At 46.2% G+C, this 17,299-nt stretch overlaps 1 protein-coding gene across 10 annotated transcripts in view; it reads left to right on the top strand.

Moving 5' to 3' along the window:
* Window positions 1–17,299, top strand: part of ZNF618 (zinc finger protein 618) — a 217,390-nt gene that overhangs the window by 191,258 nt on the left and 8,833 nt on the right. For 3 of the 10 annotated variants that reach the window (XM_020965576.2, XM_078150040.1, XM_078150041.1), the window contains 4 exons: window positions 2,820–2,903; window positions 4,246–4,290; window positions 7,340–7,417; window positions 16,857–16,955. In XM_020965576.2, coding sequence (XP_020821235.1) covers window positions 2,820–2,903; window positions 4,246–4,290; window positions 7,340–7,417; window positions 16,857–16,955 — 306 coding nt within the window. The remainder of the gene's footprint in view (window positions 1–2,819; window positions 2,904–4,245; window positions 4,291–7,339; window positions 7,418–16,856; window positions 16,956–17,299) is intronic. The other 7 variants (XM_078150039.1, XM_078150045.1, XM_020965584.2 and 4 more) reach the window with 5 other exon arrangements.

Consider the following 17,299-nt stretch of genomic DNA (forward strand, 5'->3'; position numbering starts at 1 on the left):
TTTCTTACCATGATATTAGAAATCTCAGGATTTCCCTTTCCTGTGAACGAAGGTCACTCAGAGGCTGTGTGTGTTTTCCAGCAATACTGTCATTATCTTTGAAAAGGGAAACTTCTGTTTAAGTAATAAGCTGTTTAAGGTAGGTGAGCTTGCTGGTCAGCTGTGCCATGACCAACTAAGGTGGATTGAGTTGTATGCATTGTCAGCTTTCTCATGGGCTGGGTTGAAGATGACTGGGTCCTTGAGAATGTTTAATCTAAAAGGTGGTCAGTTCATTTAACTGCTGGGCTGGGCCAGAAGGATTTGTATATCCATGGGTATCTGTTTAATCAGTTGATATTTTAACTCTTCCTTTCCTAACTTTATTTGGTCAAAATGAAATTACAGGTAATTTCTTACCCTTTGATCGGCATCGGTGTTACGGCTTCTATAACCATTATCTTTTTTGTTTTAGGGCCAGTTTTATTCTTTACCCACATAATCGCACTAGGTTCACTTCATTAAGGAGGCAGTGAGAACAGGATGTTCACTGAATCAGAATTTGCGGTCGACTTTTTCCTTTGTGTTTGTGTATCCCCTCGATACATTCAGGCACCACCCCACACCCCACCCCCCTCTCGCAGAGGGAATGATTACAGCTGATCTTGGTTTCACAGAAGTTACAATAGAGAGTGGGTCACTCCCCCCCAAAAAAAAAAATTAGTTTTTTACTCTACCTTCTTCCCAACAAATTTATGGAAAGTCCTACTGTATCTATTCCTCCACTGTATTTTGTGTAACTCATGACCTGAAGACCTTCTAGGAATGGGGATTTTCATGTGGGTCCCATTGCAAAAGGGACTGTGGAGGGGAGAGGAAGGTATAGCAGGGGGCCTTGGAATGCAGGTTCCTGATGGTTGCTTTGATGGACAGTGGGAGTCTTGACTTTTGGGTACTTCCTCATCTGTAAGACAAAGGGGTTGGTGGGGAAGAAGGCAGGAAGAAGGGCCTACTATGTGCACTGTGTTAAGTGCTTTAAAAATATTTTTTCATTTGCTTTGTACAATAACCCTAGAAAGTAGGTGCTGCTGTTATCCACACTTTAGAGTTGAAGAAACTGAGGCAGATAGAGGTGAAGTGACTTGCCCATGGGTCATATACCAAATAAGTGTCCAAGGTATGATTTGAACTCAGGTCTTCCTGAATTCAGGTCTCGCACTTTATCTACTGTGCTACCTAGCTGCCTCCCTTACTTCCTCATCTGTAAGACAAAGGGATTGAATGTGATAATACCCAAGGTTCTTTCTATTGCTGACATTCTTTGGTTCTGTTCTCAGTGCCCACAGCAGAAAGGGCTGTACTGTGTTTTCACAACTAGTTGGGGGGGGTGGGGTGGGTGTGGAGACAGGAATTAAGAAATGTTGTCTGAGTTCCCTGGCAGCTGAGTGTTAAATAAACCCAGTAGGAGAACACCTCCCCTTCTCACTCCACACCTTGTTCAAGAGGAAAACTCCCTTTCCTTCCATGGGGTAACTACTGGAAAAGCTTCAGCTGCTGGAGCCAGTAACTCCGTTGCTACTCTAGATACAGTATTTCCTCCTCTCTCCCAGTGATGCCAGCCCTAGCTCCCTCTCAACTTAGAATCCTTGGGAAGTTTTGCCAAGTTTAGAACTCAGTGTTGAAAAGTTAGTGGACCCACCTGCCAGTTGCCCCTCCCTCTTTCTCATTCCTTCCTCTTCTGCTGCCTCCTTTAAAATTTTTCCAACTGAAGCCAGATTTCTCTTTAGAATGTCCCTTCAGAGAACAGCTGGGAGATCCCAGGAAAGCATCCTGGACTGAGAATCAGAAGTCCTAGATCTTTTCTGGGCCTCTCTCTATGCGGCCCCGGGAGAATTCCAGCTCCTTTATGGCCCTCAGTTTCCTCATCTGTCAAACACTTGGCATGTATTAGGTGATAATTTCTATTGTGTACTAAGTTGCCATTTTTAAAGTGTTTTGCACTTTAAAAGATCAAAAGATTTTCAATTTAGGTAGGGCAGGTGATTTTTTTTTCTCCTTATTTTACATGTGGTGGAATTGAGGTACTGGGAGGCTAAGTTACTTCTCCCAGGTCACCCAGCTACTAAGTGGCAAGGCTGGGGTGAGAATCCTAGGTCTTATCACCCATAGTCCAGTGTTCTTTCTGTGCCAGCTACTTCTATATCGTAGAATCATGAATCTAGACCAGAAAGGGATCTTTGGGTCTTTTTTTAACCCCCTCATTTTACAGATGAGAAAATGGAGAGCCAGAGAAGTTAAGTGATTTGCTAAAGTTTGCTAAAGGCTAGTAATTAGCAGAGGATTTGAGCCCAGTCCTTGTGTCTCCAAATCCAGCCCACTAGTCTGCCTCTAAGATTCAGAATGTAGGCCTCTCTAGCTAAGCTACTACAACCACTGAGACCTGGCCACTGGAAAATGAGCACAAAATGGAACGGGTGTGCCATGGCATTTCTGCTAACCATCTGGCATCTTATTGAGAGACTGCTAAAGAACTATTCTGTAGAGCAGTGGTGATTTAATTGATCACATGCCCTTCCCACTCTCTGTCCATATTCCAAGGCTTTGCTACCGCTTTGGGGTTTTAGGGGTCACAAGGACACCTGCTTCTCCCTCTCAGCATCTTCCTTTAAAGATCAGTGCTGACCAATCACCGTCCTTTCTCTCTCTCTCTCTCTCTCTCTCTCTCTCTCTCTCTCTCTCTCTCTCTCTCTCTCTCTCTCTCTCTCTCTCTCTCCCTCTCTCCCCTTCCTTCCCCCCCCCTTTTCTCTCTCCCTCTCTTTCTCTCTTTCTTCCTTACCCAGCAGAAAGCGCCTTCAGTAGGAGAGTCGAGAGCAAAGCACAAAACAACTTTGAAGAAACAAACAGCAGTTCTCAAAACTCAAGTGGTGAGTATAAATCCCTAGGCAGATGGAGTTTTTCCCATTGGCCTTCCTGCTTCACCATTACTGCATAGGGACCACCCGGTTTCCCCTAAACCCTCATGTAGCTTCAGGTCCTGGGTGTACTTGCAGCCTACAGGCACACAACAGAGCATGCTTGTCCCAAGCCCACTGAGCACATCTCTTAGATGGGTTCCTCTGGCCCTATCTTTTTTGCATTTCCAAGGGAAGCTTATGAATACAGCCACATTCAAAAAGCCTGTTAGCCCCAAGAACAGCAAGGGAAACTCATCTTGTTGCAGTGATGGGAAAACATAACCTCACTTCTTCCATTTAGGTCTATCTCAAAGTAAGCTTGTGAAGTCAGGCCTTATCCATACAGACCAATGTGAGATGGGAAGTGTGGGGTAGGGGAGATAAGGCTGGCCTCAGAGTTAGCCAGACTAGGGTTCATGTGCTTCTTCTCTCTCACATACCCTCACACTCACACACACAGAGGCCATGGGATCCTGGGCAAGTCATGTAAACTCTTGGCATCCCTAGGGAATTTTCTAAGATGATAAGTTGTAGAACAGTTGCTGATTTTCACGGGTAGAAGTTTCTTCCCTAGGAGCTCTCCACATCAAGGAAATCACAGGTTTAGACCTCCCTAACATAAACTGTAAGCTCCGGCCCATAGCACTTGGGCCTTAACCATAAAATAATTTGTAAAATGTTTTAAAATGCCTACTGCATCTCATTATCTTAATTTTTCAAAGCCCTTTCACATCTCTTAGGATCCCCTAGGCCTCAGGAAGAGAAGTCGGGCAGGGTGTATTGTCTCCTATTTAGTGACGAGGAAACAAAGGCCTTGAAGAAGGTCACTAGTTCGTGGCAGAGCCCAGACTTGGACCCTCAGGTCTCCTGACCCAGAGCCCTGTACTTTTTCTACTGTCCCACATCTTCTCTTTCTCTTTCTGCCTATTTGGATAAGAATGGTCCCAGGATGTGGGACACTAGGGAGGTGCAGTTTATCTCTGCCCGTTTAGAGGTCAGTTAGAGAGGAATATGAGACAGATAATCTTGGCACTGGACTGTGGGGTACAGACAGCAGAGGTTTCCTGATCCCAGAAAAGGGAGAGATCTCTGTGGGCTGGAGTAGCCAGGAAAATCTTTAGAGAGGGACGAAGAGCTTGAAGGGTGGGCATACAGCCTGGCTGCAGCAGAGGGTGCATAGTGGGGACCAGTGGGAGGTAAGGTTGGAGATGTAGCCGAACTCATTGTGGGAGGGGCCACATCTTCATGCACCCCCCCCCCAAAAAAAAGCCGTTTGGAGTCTTTCTCCTCTAAACCTGTTTCTTATTTGCAGAAGCTGCAAGCCCCCTGATTTCCAACCCATTCCCGCTCTTACAGAGTAAGTGATGGGCGTCATAAGGTGCCCAGGCTCTTTTGGTCGGTGCCAGTCATGCTTTCTGTGTCTTCTCAGTTGTGATGTTTCTCTTGGGAAGCAGTTTTCGCTCTGGGATGCCTGAGAAGGGGAAACCTATGGAAGGTTGCGGGGAGGAAGGATGGTATGGTCACCGTCTAAACATCTGTAGCTTGGGTTAGGAGCTCTTGAAAAATATGACCTAGTTTCCTGAACTCCAGGCCTGGCATCAGGTTCGATAGGAGGCACTTGCTTGGGCTGCAGGGGCTGGGTAGTTGGGCTGGATTGTGGAAGGGCCTGGTATTACGGGAGATGTTGCCTTTCCTCAAGTTGCCTGTGGCCCTTAAACCGAGTCTTGCTGGTGATTTAGAGCAAGCTGACTGGCTGTTAAACACCTCACTATGTGCCCAGGACTCTGTCTGGTAGCACAGAGTCTACCAGAGACAGAGCTCCCGCCCTTCCCGAGTGGACACTTCACTTAGAGCCTCAATGGGCCTTCCAGAGGGGTAGCTTGGGCTTTTGAGCTCTCCAGGGGGAGTGGTGGGACAGGATGAAAACCAAGGACCAGGTCTAGGCCTAACTGGCCTACCCATCATCCTTTTGGAAACACAGTCCTTCACTTGATTCTTACTTCCTCTGCACCTTTGAGACCTGCAGTTTGGGCATCTGACCTCTCCCTTTTGTTCCTTCTTTCTCTCCCACCCTGCTTCTAGTCTCTCCCCATCTCCCTTCCCATCTGTCTTCTTTTCCCTTGCCTCTTCTCCCTACCTCCTATAATTCAGCTACTACTTATGAAGTACCTGCTATGTGCTAGGCACTTCTCTGGGTACTGGATGATGGACAAAGATGAAAAGTGAACTACCCCCTACCTTCAAGAAGGTTATGTTCTACTGGGGGAATGTAACATGTGCACAGATAAGTATGACACAAGGCAGAGTGTGATGGGGGGTGAAGGAATTTGCTTTTCCCCTCTCTGCCTCTTGGTCTGTTTTTTTTTTCCCTTTAGGGGGTTGGGGGTATTCTTTGGGCTGGAACTGAGAGGTGACTTGAGGGCTTACTATGTTTAGATTCCCAAACAAGAAGGCTTCTGATCCAACCCTTTTTGGGGGAGGCTAGGGCAGCATTTGACGGGTTAGAGGAGAGGAGAGAGCACTTTCTGAATAGAGCAGGAGAAATCAGGCCTTGAATCTTGCAGAGTTTATCCTCTACCAGGAATAAAAGGTATGTTTTAGGGAGGTAATCACCTGTCTGTCTTAACCCTTGAGTTTTGTTGCTACCCCAGCCCTTCTGGCTTCTTGTTTCCAAATTGGTTGGAGGGCTTTTGGTCAAGAATGAGATTGGTGAACTTACTCTCCCAAGTATAATCCCCTTGGTTATCATGTGGAGTTTCTTGGATATCTCTTCCATTACCAATTTCATTGTCTGGACTACCCCATCATTCCTATTCCTTCTTTTCCTTCCCCTTCGTCATCTCTTCTCCTTTTCCTCTTTGGCATCTCCCAGTCTTAGGACCTATAGGGTGGGCAGAATGGACCCAGGAGGAGGGAGTCTCTGCCTCAAATTTAGGTCTTAGGTGTAAAAGTCAGTTTAACAAATGTCTGACTGCTCTATGAAGGGCCCCATGCTAGGTGTTGTGTGGAAGATGAGAGGATGAGTAAGACACAGTCTCTGCCATCAGGGTGTTCACACAGTGGTAGGGGGCAAGATAAGGCAAACAGCAAGTATTAATTATTTACTAAGTGCCAGGCAGATGTGAGAATACAAAGAAAAGTAACACTGGCAGTTGGGCGGTGGTGGTCAGGGAAGGCTTCATAGAGGAGGAGGTGCTTGATCTGGTCCCAGGATATAATACAGGCCTCTGTGTAGGAAGCACTGCAAGAAATGGGCAAGTGGAAGCAGGCATGAGAAATAATGTCCTTCTAGGGATGCTCAGGGACAGCCTAAGAGACAAGGGAAGCAGGCTGCTACAGTGGAAAGAGTACTGGGTTCAAATCTCACCTTGGACTGTGTGACCTTAGGCTAGCTCCTTCACTCCCCTGGACCTCATTTCTTCATCTGTAAAGATGGGGAGGCTTGGCCTAGATGGCCTCTGAGATGGAATCTCTTAGTCTGACCCTAAGGTAGCATTCTAACCAGGCCTGGGAGGACAGAGATTGGATGCAGGAAGTAGAAGGAGATAGATGTAGGGGAGGGCTGGGGCAGCATATTCGAGGTGGGTGTTACATGGGCAGAGGTATGGGGTGTCTTTAAGGGTGTACACCTTGCAAGCCTCAAAAGTATGTGATGACTTCTCTCAATGAAAGGATGGGTTTCCAGACAGCCAGGTGTCCTACCCTTCCCCCAAATGGCAGTCCTGTCTGTCCTTTATCTCCATCAGTCAGTCCCTGAGAGAAACTTCACAGTTCTGGCAACAATCCCAGCCCAGTGGAAGTCCCAGAGGGCTGAGCCCATGGTTCTTTGGGCCTCTAAGGCACTTGCCAAGAAGAGGCGGAGTTTAGGAGCACACGATTCTCTTTGATTTCACTGCTTGGTGAGCAGTCATGCCTTTGCATCTCCTATAGCTTAGAAATGGTTTCTGGGGTCTCCTCTGCTTTCCTGTTCTTCTTCTATCAGTTCCTTTCAGAAATGTAAACAAAGGCCTCAGTCATTCCCTGAGCTTGGTGATTTTAAAAAAATTCTCCCCGTGGTGCCATTTACCCAATAAGACATAGCCAAATATGTCACTTTTAGGTCAAAAAGAAATAATCTCAGAGAGTTTATCAGTTCCCTCCTTAAAAAAAAAAATAAAGTTGGACAAGAACAGTGACTGAAAAAGGAGAATGTCCCAGGCCGTGTCTCTTCTCTCCTGGAGAGGTCTGGCAGGCCATGAGCACAGCAGGTGCAGGCAGGCAGCAAGACAGGGGCCTGATGGAGGGGTGCTTGAGGGCAGCCCGTGCAGGGCTCTGCGCGGAGCTGGCCGGCACACAGCAGCATGTACATATGCACTGCGCAGCCTTGTGCTGATTGTAACCGGGTTGAAATGGTTTTTCCCAAACAGAACCTTACACCTGTGGCGCTTGTGGGATCCAGTTCCAGTTTTATAACAATCTCCTGGAGCACATGCAGTCCCATGCAGGTAAGCCCTGGGCGGGTAGGTGGCCGAGAGCCCGGCCTGCTCTCAGCTCACCAGGAGAGCTGAGGCCAAGGACCCAGGGTGTGTGTGCCCCCCGGAGGCAGCCGGCCTTTACCTGTGAGGCAGCCTGCGCTGTGGGGGGAGGGGAGGCTCACCACACATTAGGAGTGCTCCCTACCAGCCTGAAAGAGATTTTTATCCAAACCGAGAATAGCAGGCAGAGCACAGGCCTAGGGAATAGGAGATCAAGGCTCTGGTTCTGAGGCTCTTCCATTCACTTGCTATATGACTTGGGCAAGTCACTTGACCCTTGTAGATCTCAGTTTTACTCATTTTATAGATGGGGAAAATAATATTGGCCTACCCTGCCTCACAGGGCAACCATCATGATATATGTGAAAGCACTTTATGAATTCTAGCAAGCTATTCAGATGGGGAGGATTATCATTAGAGCTTATCTAATGAAGTCGGAGCTTGAATTCTGGCCTCAAAGCCCCAGGTCTGGACGTAGCACCATACAATGTACCTCTAATACTCAGGTCTGATGCATGACCAAATTGTGAAATCGGTGAATCCCAGAATTTAGAGTTGGAAGAAACCTTAGCATCTATCTAGTTATCCCATAAAACTGTCTCCTACAATGTAGCTTCATAAATAGTCCTGCAGATTTTGCTTAAAGGTGTCTGAAGCGGAGAAGCCCCCACTTCTCTGGGTAGTTCATTTTACTTCTGGGTGGCTGGTCTGACTGATAGGAGAAGGTTCTTTCTGACAGCAAGCCTGAGTTTGCTTCTAACTGTCATTCCTGGCTCTGTCCCCTAAGTCAAATCCTTCTTGATGATGGTGCTTCAGGTATTTGAAGACCGCTCTCAGCTCCCCCTGCGTCTTCTCCAGGCTAAACTTTCCCGGTTCCTTCTGCTGTTCCTCATATGACATAGACTCAGAGCCCTGTACCATTCTGATTAGCCTCTTCTGAATATCAGCCAGTGTATCAACATCCTCCTAAACTGGGGTGCTCGGACCCAAACACAGTTCACCAAATGAAGTCTGATCCAGGGCAGAGGGACTATCGCCTCCTCATTCCTGGGAATCTCTTTGTCTCATCTCTCCCTCTCCTTTCTGTCCTTCCTGGCCCAGGATCCTGCTTTCAGCTGGCTGTTAGCACCCTGCCATTCCTTCCTTCTCCCCCCAATACTCCTGGTAATGGATTATGATGCTGCTACTCTCATAGGTAGCTTTATTTTAGTAGATACCTTTTTAAGACTGAAAAACCTTCTTTTAAGAGGGAAATATCAGGCAGCAGGATGGATGGGTATTTTTTGAGTAGGCTTCCTGCCTTGTGTCTCTCATCTCACCCCGGAGGTGCCTGCTTGTGAAGTTAATCAGTCCTGCTAATAATTACATTACATTTGGATTGGTAATGGTGGCCCTGGGCCAAGTGGCCCAATCAGTTTCCTGTGCCAGAGGTTTCAGAGGCTTCAGTAATTCCACCTCTTATTCCTCCTGGGAAGGTTAGGGACCAGGCTACATTCTGGCGAAAGTGCCAGCTTCACATTCTCTGGGGACTTTATCATGCGTCTAATTAAGTTCACTGCTGAGAAAGGTGCAAAGGCAAGAGTGGAACTTGTGGGGAGCATATTAAATTAGAACTCTCCCCAGCTTATTCATCCTAAGAATAGTAACTACTATAATTTCATTAGTTGGATGGCACCTGTGAGATAGATCCCTTCCTCCACGAACAGTGTCGTTTTGGGGGGAGGATGTAGTTCTCTGAACCTCCCGATTGCTCATCTTCCTCCAGCCAGGGACCAGTTAAGATTCAGTTCTCCTCTCTTCAAAAGGGGCAGATGCCAAAGCCTTGTGTAGGGGGTCAGCAGCCCATGACGTTCCTTTTACCCATTGCACACTGAATGGCTGTTGCTACTTTCCCCTTTCCTCTCTGTGAGGACCTTTAACCACTCATCACTTCTTGATTCAGAGACTGGACACAGGAATGATCTTCTTGCCTCCACTACCCCCTCTGCCTTCCATGTGATCTTGGAAGCCATCATTATGTTGCTGAGTGTAGTGCACAGATGTATAATCCCTACTACTAGGGGATACTGAGGCTGCTGGTCTGATTGAGCTCAGGAGTTCTGAATTGCAAGAGGGCCAGAACCTATCAAGTATTTGTACTGAGTCAGCCCCACTATAATGAGCTTCTGGGAGGGGGAGGCCACTAGGCTGCCTAAGAAAGGACAAAACAGATCAGTGCTTCTATGCCGTCAGTGGTGGTGTTGGGCCTATGGGTGGCTACTGAGATAGGGACACCCAGTCTTCAAGAAAAGAAAGAGAAAGAAAGAAAGAGAAAGAAAAGGGAGAGGGGAGGGAAGGAAGGAAAGAAAGAGAGAGAAGGAAAGAAAAAGGAAGAAAAGGAAAGGAAGAAAGAATGAAGGGAGAGAAAGCTAGAGGGAAGAAAAGAAGGAAACCATCATGATCACAGCTCTTGAGTTTGTACTGAGTGATCACAGTGAACAGGATTCAGAATATCCTAGTAGAAAAGCAAGGTCTATTAAACTAGCCCTTTGAGGAGCTAGAAACTTCCCCCAAGTCAAAGATACTGGCCTGTGGCTATTTCCCCATCAGGCTACTGGGGCAGGTTTCCTTCTGCTTCCTCCCCACCCCCCAAGCTCAGCCTGCTGCCCTCTTATTTTTTTTTGTTTTGGGTTGGGGTTAAGTGACTTGCCCAGGATCACACAGCTAGTAAGTATCAAGTATCTGAGGCCAGATTTGAACTCACACCCTTCTGACTCCAGGTCTGGCACTCTATCTACTGCTCCACCTAGCTGCCCTAGCCCTCTGATCATTGATTGTACATGATAGGGTTAGAAAGTCACTCTAGACTGTTTGTGTCCAGGCAGGCGAGAAATGAACACCTGACTGTCTGCCCTCCAGCCCTTCGTTTGGCTTAGCAAGGAAAGCAAGCCTCTGTGGACAGACCCAAACTGAGTCTGTTCAGTGGCTCTGTTTCCCTTCCTGTGGCTCATCTCTGCCTTTCTGTTCATTGTGAAGAATGGATCAAGAGGCGCCCAGGGATGGCCCTTCCGTGGAGTTGTTGGTTCTGAGGGTTGGAAGAGTCCCCAGGCAGGTTGCTTGGAAGCCCATTCATACCAAGAGCAGTGTGGGTGAGGGTCAGTAAGCATCCTTTAGAGGCAGATGTTCAGGGTTTGGAGAATCTTTGAAGGGAGAAGATGTCCCTTGGGAAGCTTTCTGCCCATTCCTCTTCCTCCTTTCTACTCTTCAGCATTCTCCTTGCCTTTAATTCCTCATCTTTTTCTCTCGTCTTCCTTTTCTCACTGTCCTTTTCCCTTCTTCTCAGCTTCTTTTCATGGTTTCTGCTCCCTCCCTTTTTCCTACCTCATAGAATCACTGTTAGTCAGTGTTAGTACTTTAGAGACCATCTAGTTCAACCTTGTCATTTTACAGATGAGGAAATTGAGGCCCAGAGATGGGAAGTAATTTGTCTAATGTGCCTATTATATAAGAAGCAGTGTGGCATAGTAAATAGAGCATTGGCTGTAGAACCAAGACCAGAGTTCAGATCTAGCCTCTGGTGCACACTGGCTGTGTGACCCTGGCTAGGTCTCTCAGCGTCTTAGGGCCTCCCAGGCAACTCTCTTAAGACCAAGAGGTATATAATATGCAATTGCTCATCTGTATTGGTAGAGGGAGTTTTTTCACTGGAAATTCCCATGCTGATGAAATCACAGGTTACAGATCATCATTGTCTATGTGTGATGATGCTAAGTGAGTGTAGGTATATTGTGTAAGGGGTAGTGCGTGTTTGTGTGGAAGAGACAGGCGTCACTCAGATCCCAGGAAATGGATATTTTTCCAGTTAAATAAATATCCAGTGGGTAGGAAGAGGGATTTGAGATCGGTTGATCCTTTGTTGTTGTTTTTTAGTCATGTCCAACTCTTCGTGACCCCGTTTGGGGTTTTCTTGGCAAAGATACTAGAGTGATTTGCCATTTCCTTGTCCAGCTCATTTTTACAGATGAGAAAACCGAGGCAAAGAGGGTTAAGTGACTTGCCCAGGGGCACACCACTAGTAAGTATCTGGTTACAGTGGTGGCCTGGATGCCGGGTAGAGCTGCAGAGCTCTATTACTAGTCTTCATGTCGGCATGGCTATCATTTGATGTTTCAGTGGCAGAGGCTTTCCCCACAAAATACTGGAGCAAGAAGCAGGGCAAGGGGAGTCAGAGGTCATTCAGAGACCAAGAGTTATGAGAATACAGGTTCCTGGGTGTCTTGGAATTTAATTGTGGGTAGCAAGAATCAGAATATGGGTGTTCTCGCTTCTGTTCAGATGAGAAAGATGTAACAGTGCCTTGCTAATAGGCCAGAAGCAAAGAAGAGGCTTCCAGAGGTCTCATTCCAAAGGAATAGGTTGGGAATCTTTAAGGAAAAAGCTTGGAAAGGCTCATATACCATGGAGTATATATGAGAGGATAGCCCCTTGTAATGGGAAGAGTACTGGACTGAGGAGTGGGAGCCCTGGATCTTCTAGCACTAGCTGTATGGACAGGTCACTGCCCTGGGCCTCAGTTTCCTCATTTGTAAATTAAGGAGCTTAGACTAGATGCTCTCTAAGGTCCTTTCCAATGCTTGAAGTTCAGAAGTTCTATGATGGTAATTGTTAGAGTGGCCAAAGTAACTTCCTCATATCTCTCAACAGCACCAGCATCTTTCTGGTCACCCAGGTTTATAACCTCAGAGTCATCCCCAACTCTTACCATCCTCTCCTCTCTCCCCTCCCTCCCCTAAGAGGCCGTGTGTATTTTTCCTTCACATCTCTTGCTGTATTCCCCTTTCTCCACCGTCCTTCCAGTCATCATCCATCTTTACAAACCTTCCATATTTATAACCTCAAACTCTTAACTTCTCCTTACTCCTACCTCTCCATCTGATCAGTCATCAGGTCACATCTGTTCTTCCTCCACAGTATCTTTCGTCTGTGTCCCCTTCTCTCCACTTACATGGCTGCCACCCTGGTTCAAACCATCATTACATCTTAATCTGGATCATTATAATAATAGCCTCTGAATATTCTCTCTCTCTCTTTCTCTCTTCTTCTTCTCCTCTCTGTCTCTCCCTCCCTCCCCCCCCACAAGCTGTTGTCCACATTGTTAATAAAATATTTTGCCAAAGCACAACTCTGGTGATGTCTCTCCTCTGCTTAAAAATCTTCACTAGTTCTTTGTTACTTTGAGGATAAAACAGTCTTATCAGCTTGGGATTTTTTCCCCATGTCCTTTATTTTTTAAATGATATTTCAATTTTTCCCAATTACATGTAAAAATAATTTTAAACATTTTTTTTGAGTTTTGAGTTCCAAAGTCTGTCCCTCCTCTCCTTCTTCCCTTAGATGGTAAGCAATCTGATAAAGATTATACATGTGCAATTATGTAAAAACATTTCCATATTAGTCATTTTGTGCTAGAAAACAAAGAAAGAAAGGAAGGAAGGAAGGAAGGAAGGAAGGAAGGAAGGAAGGAAGGAAGGAAGGAAGGAAGGAAGGAAGGAAGGAAGGAAGGAAAAGAAAGAGAGAGAGAGAGAGAGAGAGAGAGAGAGAGAGAGAGAGAGAGAGAGAGAAAGAAAGAAGAAAGAAAGAAGAAAGAAAGAAAGAAAGAAAGAAAGAAAGAAAGAAAGAAAGAAAGAAAGAAAGAAAGAAGGAAGGAAGGAAAGTTTGCTTTAGTCTGTATTCAAACAACATCACTTCCTTCTCTGGAGGTGGATAGCCCTTTTCATCTTGAATCCTTTGGGATTGTCTTGGATCATTGTCTGGCTGAGAAGAGCTAAGTCATTCACAGTTCTTCATCTTACAATATCTCTGTTCCTGTGTACAATGTCCTGGTTCTGCTCGCTTCACTTTGTATCAGTTCATCTAAGTCTTTCCAGGTTTTTCTGCAGTCTGCCTGCTCATCATTTCTTATGAAACAGTAGTGTACCATTACATTCACATACCACATCTTGTTCAGCCATTCCCCAATTGATGGACGTCCCTTCTATTTCCTGTTCTTTGCCACCACAAAAGATCAGTTGAGCTTTTAAATCCTTCACAGTTTAGCTACAGTCAAGTTTTTAGACTTAATTCCTATTATTCCCTCTCACATAACCAAACCACTCTTCTTGTTTCCTAACCTTGGTGGTGTCCCATTGCACAGGATTCCCATCCCTTAAATGCTCTCCCTGGTCTCCTCTGTCTCTTAGGATTCCTAGCTTCCTTCAGGGCTCGGGTCAGATGCCACCTCCTGCCTGTCATGCCCCCCTGGGTTTAGGGCGCTCTTTCTCCTCAGATGATTTTGTGTTTACTTATCTGTGTACATGTTGTGCTCCCCCAGGACTACATATGCTACTTATAGGAAGGGGAGCATTTACCATTTTGGCCTTTGCAGCCCCAGCCCTGTGCCTTGCACAAAATGGACTTTGTTCAGGGGAATGGGTAAAGTTAAAAAGAGGAAGCAACTCTGAGAAATTCACCTTTGAAAATTTTCCTTTGATATTTATGTGTGTGCAAATATCCATTAATTTGATCAGTTAGTGAATCATTCAACCAGTATTTCCAGAGTACCTACTTTGTGTAGCAGGGGTTGTGCTAGAATCAGAGGTGGGGAATCTGTATCCTCAAGGCCATTTGGGGCCCTCTAGGGCCTCAAGTGCGGCCCTTTGACTGAATCCAAACTTCACAGAACAAATCCTTTTATTAAATCTAGCAGCTAGATTCTGGAGGGTGAGAGTGGGGGTGGTTCCAAAGATGAGGGAAACCTTATCTGTGCTTACAATCTAGTAGGAAAAATCAGATAGCCCTGAAAAAGTCCACTAATAATAGGAAGCATCATGTACACAGTGTCAAATGAGGTATAGAGATAGATGGGAAGCATTAAAGAAATTCAGAGGCAAGGGAAACCCTGGGTTGGTCAGGGGAGACTTCCTGGAAGCCCACAGGAGATTTATCTAGGAAGAGAGGCAGGGGCCTGACTTCGAGTGAAATCTTGGAGACACGAAAGGCTGGCCATAAGCAGAAACCTGGAACAGAGGGTGCGTGTTGGGAAACAATGAGAGAGAAACCTGAAGAAGTTGAGTAGGACAAACAAGGTTGTGGAAGGCCTCAAATAGTTCTAGAGAGAGCTCAGATGTCCAGCTCTGCACCCCCTGTGAGTAAACCTGTGTGACCAGGGGCAACTCAAGCCACCCTCTGTGGGTCTCAGTCTCCTAATTTGTAAAATAAGGGGCTGAGACTAGATGACCTGTAAGGTTCCTGCCAGATTGCCCTAAATCTTTGAGCCCAAAGTATCTTCCCTCCAGGATTAAATAATGGGCAACTCGGTGGAATAGAAAGGACAGTGCTGGATTTGGGGTCTGGGTGTCTTGAATTCAAATCCTACCTAAGATATTTACTAGCTGTATGTCCCCCACTAGACTGAGCTTCTTGAAAGCACAGACTGTTTTCTTGCCTTCTCTGTATCTCTAGTACCCAGCCCAATGCCTCTCATGCAGTGGCAGCTTAATAAAATGTTCATTGACTTGTATGAACCTGCCAAATCATTCGACCCGTCTGAGCCTTAGTTTGCTGATCAGTGAAATGGGGATGATAATTACACCAAACTCACAGGGTTGTTATAAGGATCAAAGGAGATAATATGTGTAAAGCACTTTATCATTATTATTTTAAAAAATCATTATTAGCAGTTGTGGTTCTCTTCCTGGTTGGGTTCCTCTCCTCTTGAGAATAATGAAATCCTCTGAACTCCAGGTCCTGACGGAAGAGTTGTCAGCCCTCCAGCCCTTCCTTTAGTGACTTCTGGAGGCTAAACCATAATTAGGGAAGATTATAGGTGCATCCTCATCCCCAAACAGCAACACAATGGAGAGAAGCAATTAAAATGCAAATTGGTGCCTGAGTTTCTGAGCTAGAACGGCAAAATACAAAGAGGGGGGAATTTATTCTGTAATTATACAGTACAATATACAGCTCTGACTTCTTTTAGACTGCTTTGTTCAGGTCTGGTGCTACTGTATAATGCCTTCCCGGGAATCCAGTGCACAGGAGTAAAAGGGACAGCTAGGCTGAACTGGGATTAAAGGCTTGGCGCCATTGAGTAAATTTGAGGAGTCATGATCTGTGCAGTTCACAACCTGCCTGATAAGGAGGATCAAGCCCAAATACACAAATCTCATTAACTTGGTATTGAATCACAGAGGGTAATTCCCTCTAATAAACTACCTTCTCAGTTTCCTATCTGGATACCTTCTGCTCTCGCCCTGCCCTACCATGGACAGTGGCGAGTGTGTTCATGGGCATGACTTGTAGAGTGTGAGAGCTGGAAGGGATCCTGAGATCACAGCTGGAAGGCATTTCAAGGCTCTCGGGTGCAACTTTTTCATAAGGAAACTGAAGCCCAGGAAGTGTAAGTGATTTGCACAAGTCACACAGGTGGTGAGATCAGAGATAAGATTTAAACCCAGGTCTTCTGGCCCCAGAGCCAGAGAATTTTCTATTGTACTATGAGAAAAGATCTTAAAATATAAAATATTGAATGCCAGCTGGAAGAACTCTGAACGTAGATTGATAGATTTGTTTGGGTCTTAGGATGTAAAATGTCAGCTGCAAGGGGCCTTCCTTGTTACTTAAAATATCAAATCCTGAAGAGTCTTTGGAACATGGAATGTCAAGGCCAGAAGGGGCCTTGGAAGTAGAATACCAGATACAGAAGGGCCCTTGGAACAGAGTGTTAGACCTGGGAGGGTTGTTAGAACACAATGTCAGAACTGGAAGAGGCCTTAGTATTCAGAATGTCAGAGCAGGGAAGGACCTTAAGCATGATGTCAGAGCTAGTAAACACCTTAGAACACAGGATGTCAGAGTTAGAAGAGAACTTAGGACACAGGATGTCAGAGCTGTAAGGGCCCTTAGAACACAGGATGTTGGAGCTGTAAGGGCCTTTGGAATACAATGTCAGAGCTAGAAGAGACCTTAGAACATGGGATGTCAGAGCTAGAAGTGACCTTATAACATAGGATGTCAGAGGATTTAATTGAGGCCTAGAGAAGGGAAATGACTTGCCCAGGGTCACATAGCGAGTTAGTGGTGGAGCTGGAGCAACACTGATCAGGAAAGCATTTGGGAAAAGTTGCCAAGGAGGGACCAGCAGTCAGCTTTATAGTGTTTCTGCCAGTGGACTCTGGCTATCACTTTACTTGGGGGGAGAACCACACACACTCATGCGCATAAACTTGTGGTTTAAGTCATGAAGAAGAGCATCTTTCCTAATGGGGTTTTTAGAAGACTGCCTCGGTGGTGTTACCTGGCTCTAGGAGTCTGGATCCTGGTGGGGGGGGCGGAGCTTGAAAGCATCTTCCTGAGCTGAGGCTCAGTCATCACCCTCTTTTGTGTCTTACAGCCGACAATGAGAACAACATTGCCTTCAACCAGCCCCGGTCGCCACCCGCCGTGGAAGAGAAGTGGAAACCACAGCCCCAGAGGAACAGCGCCAACAACAGTATGTTGTGAGGGGGGCCTCCCTGTGGCAGGATCCTTCCATCTGCCCCTACCTTCTACCAGCACCCTGGACAGCACCCTAGTGCTCTGAAGGTTTCTCACAGCTGTTTTCCCTCTAGGCCACTGGCTTCCCGTAGGAGAGAGGAGAAAGCACATCCATTTTATAGATGAAGAAACCAAGGCCTATTGAAGCCAATAGGCTTGGACCTGGACTCAGGGAGATCTGAGTTCAAATCCAGCTTCAGACATTTACTAGCTGAATGACTCTGGGCCAATCACTTCCCCTCTGTCAGCCTTCATTTCCTCATCTGTAAAATGGGGCTCATGATAGCAGCTACCTCTCAA

This window comes from Phascolarctos cinereus, unplaced genomic scaffold (genome assembly GCF_003287225.1).
Source record: "Phascolarctos cinereus isolate Bilbo 61053 unplaced genomic scaffold, phaCin_HiC Scaffold_2;HRSCAF=192, whole genome shotgun sequence".
NCBI classification, from domain to species: domain Eukaryota; kingdom Metazoa; phylum Chordata; class Mammalia; order Diprotodontia; family Phascolarctidae; genus Phascolarctos; species Phascolarctos cinereus.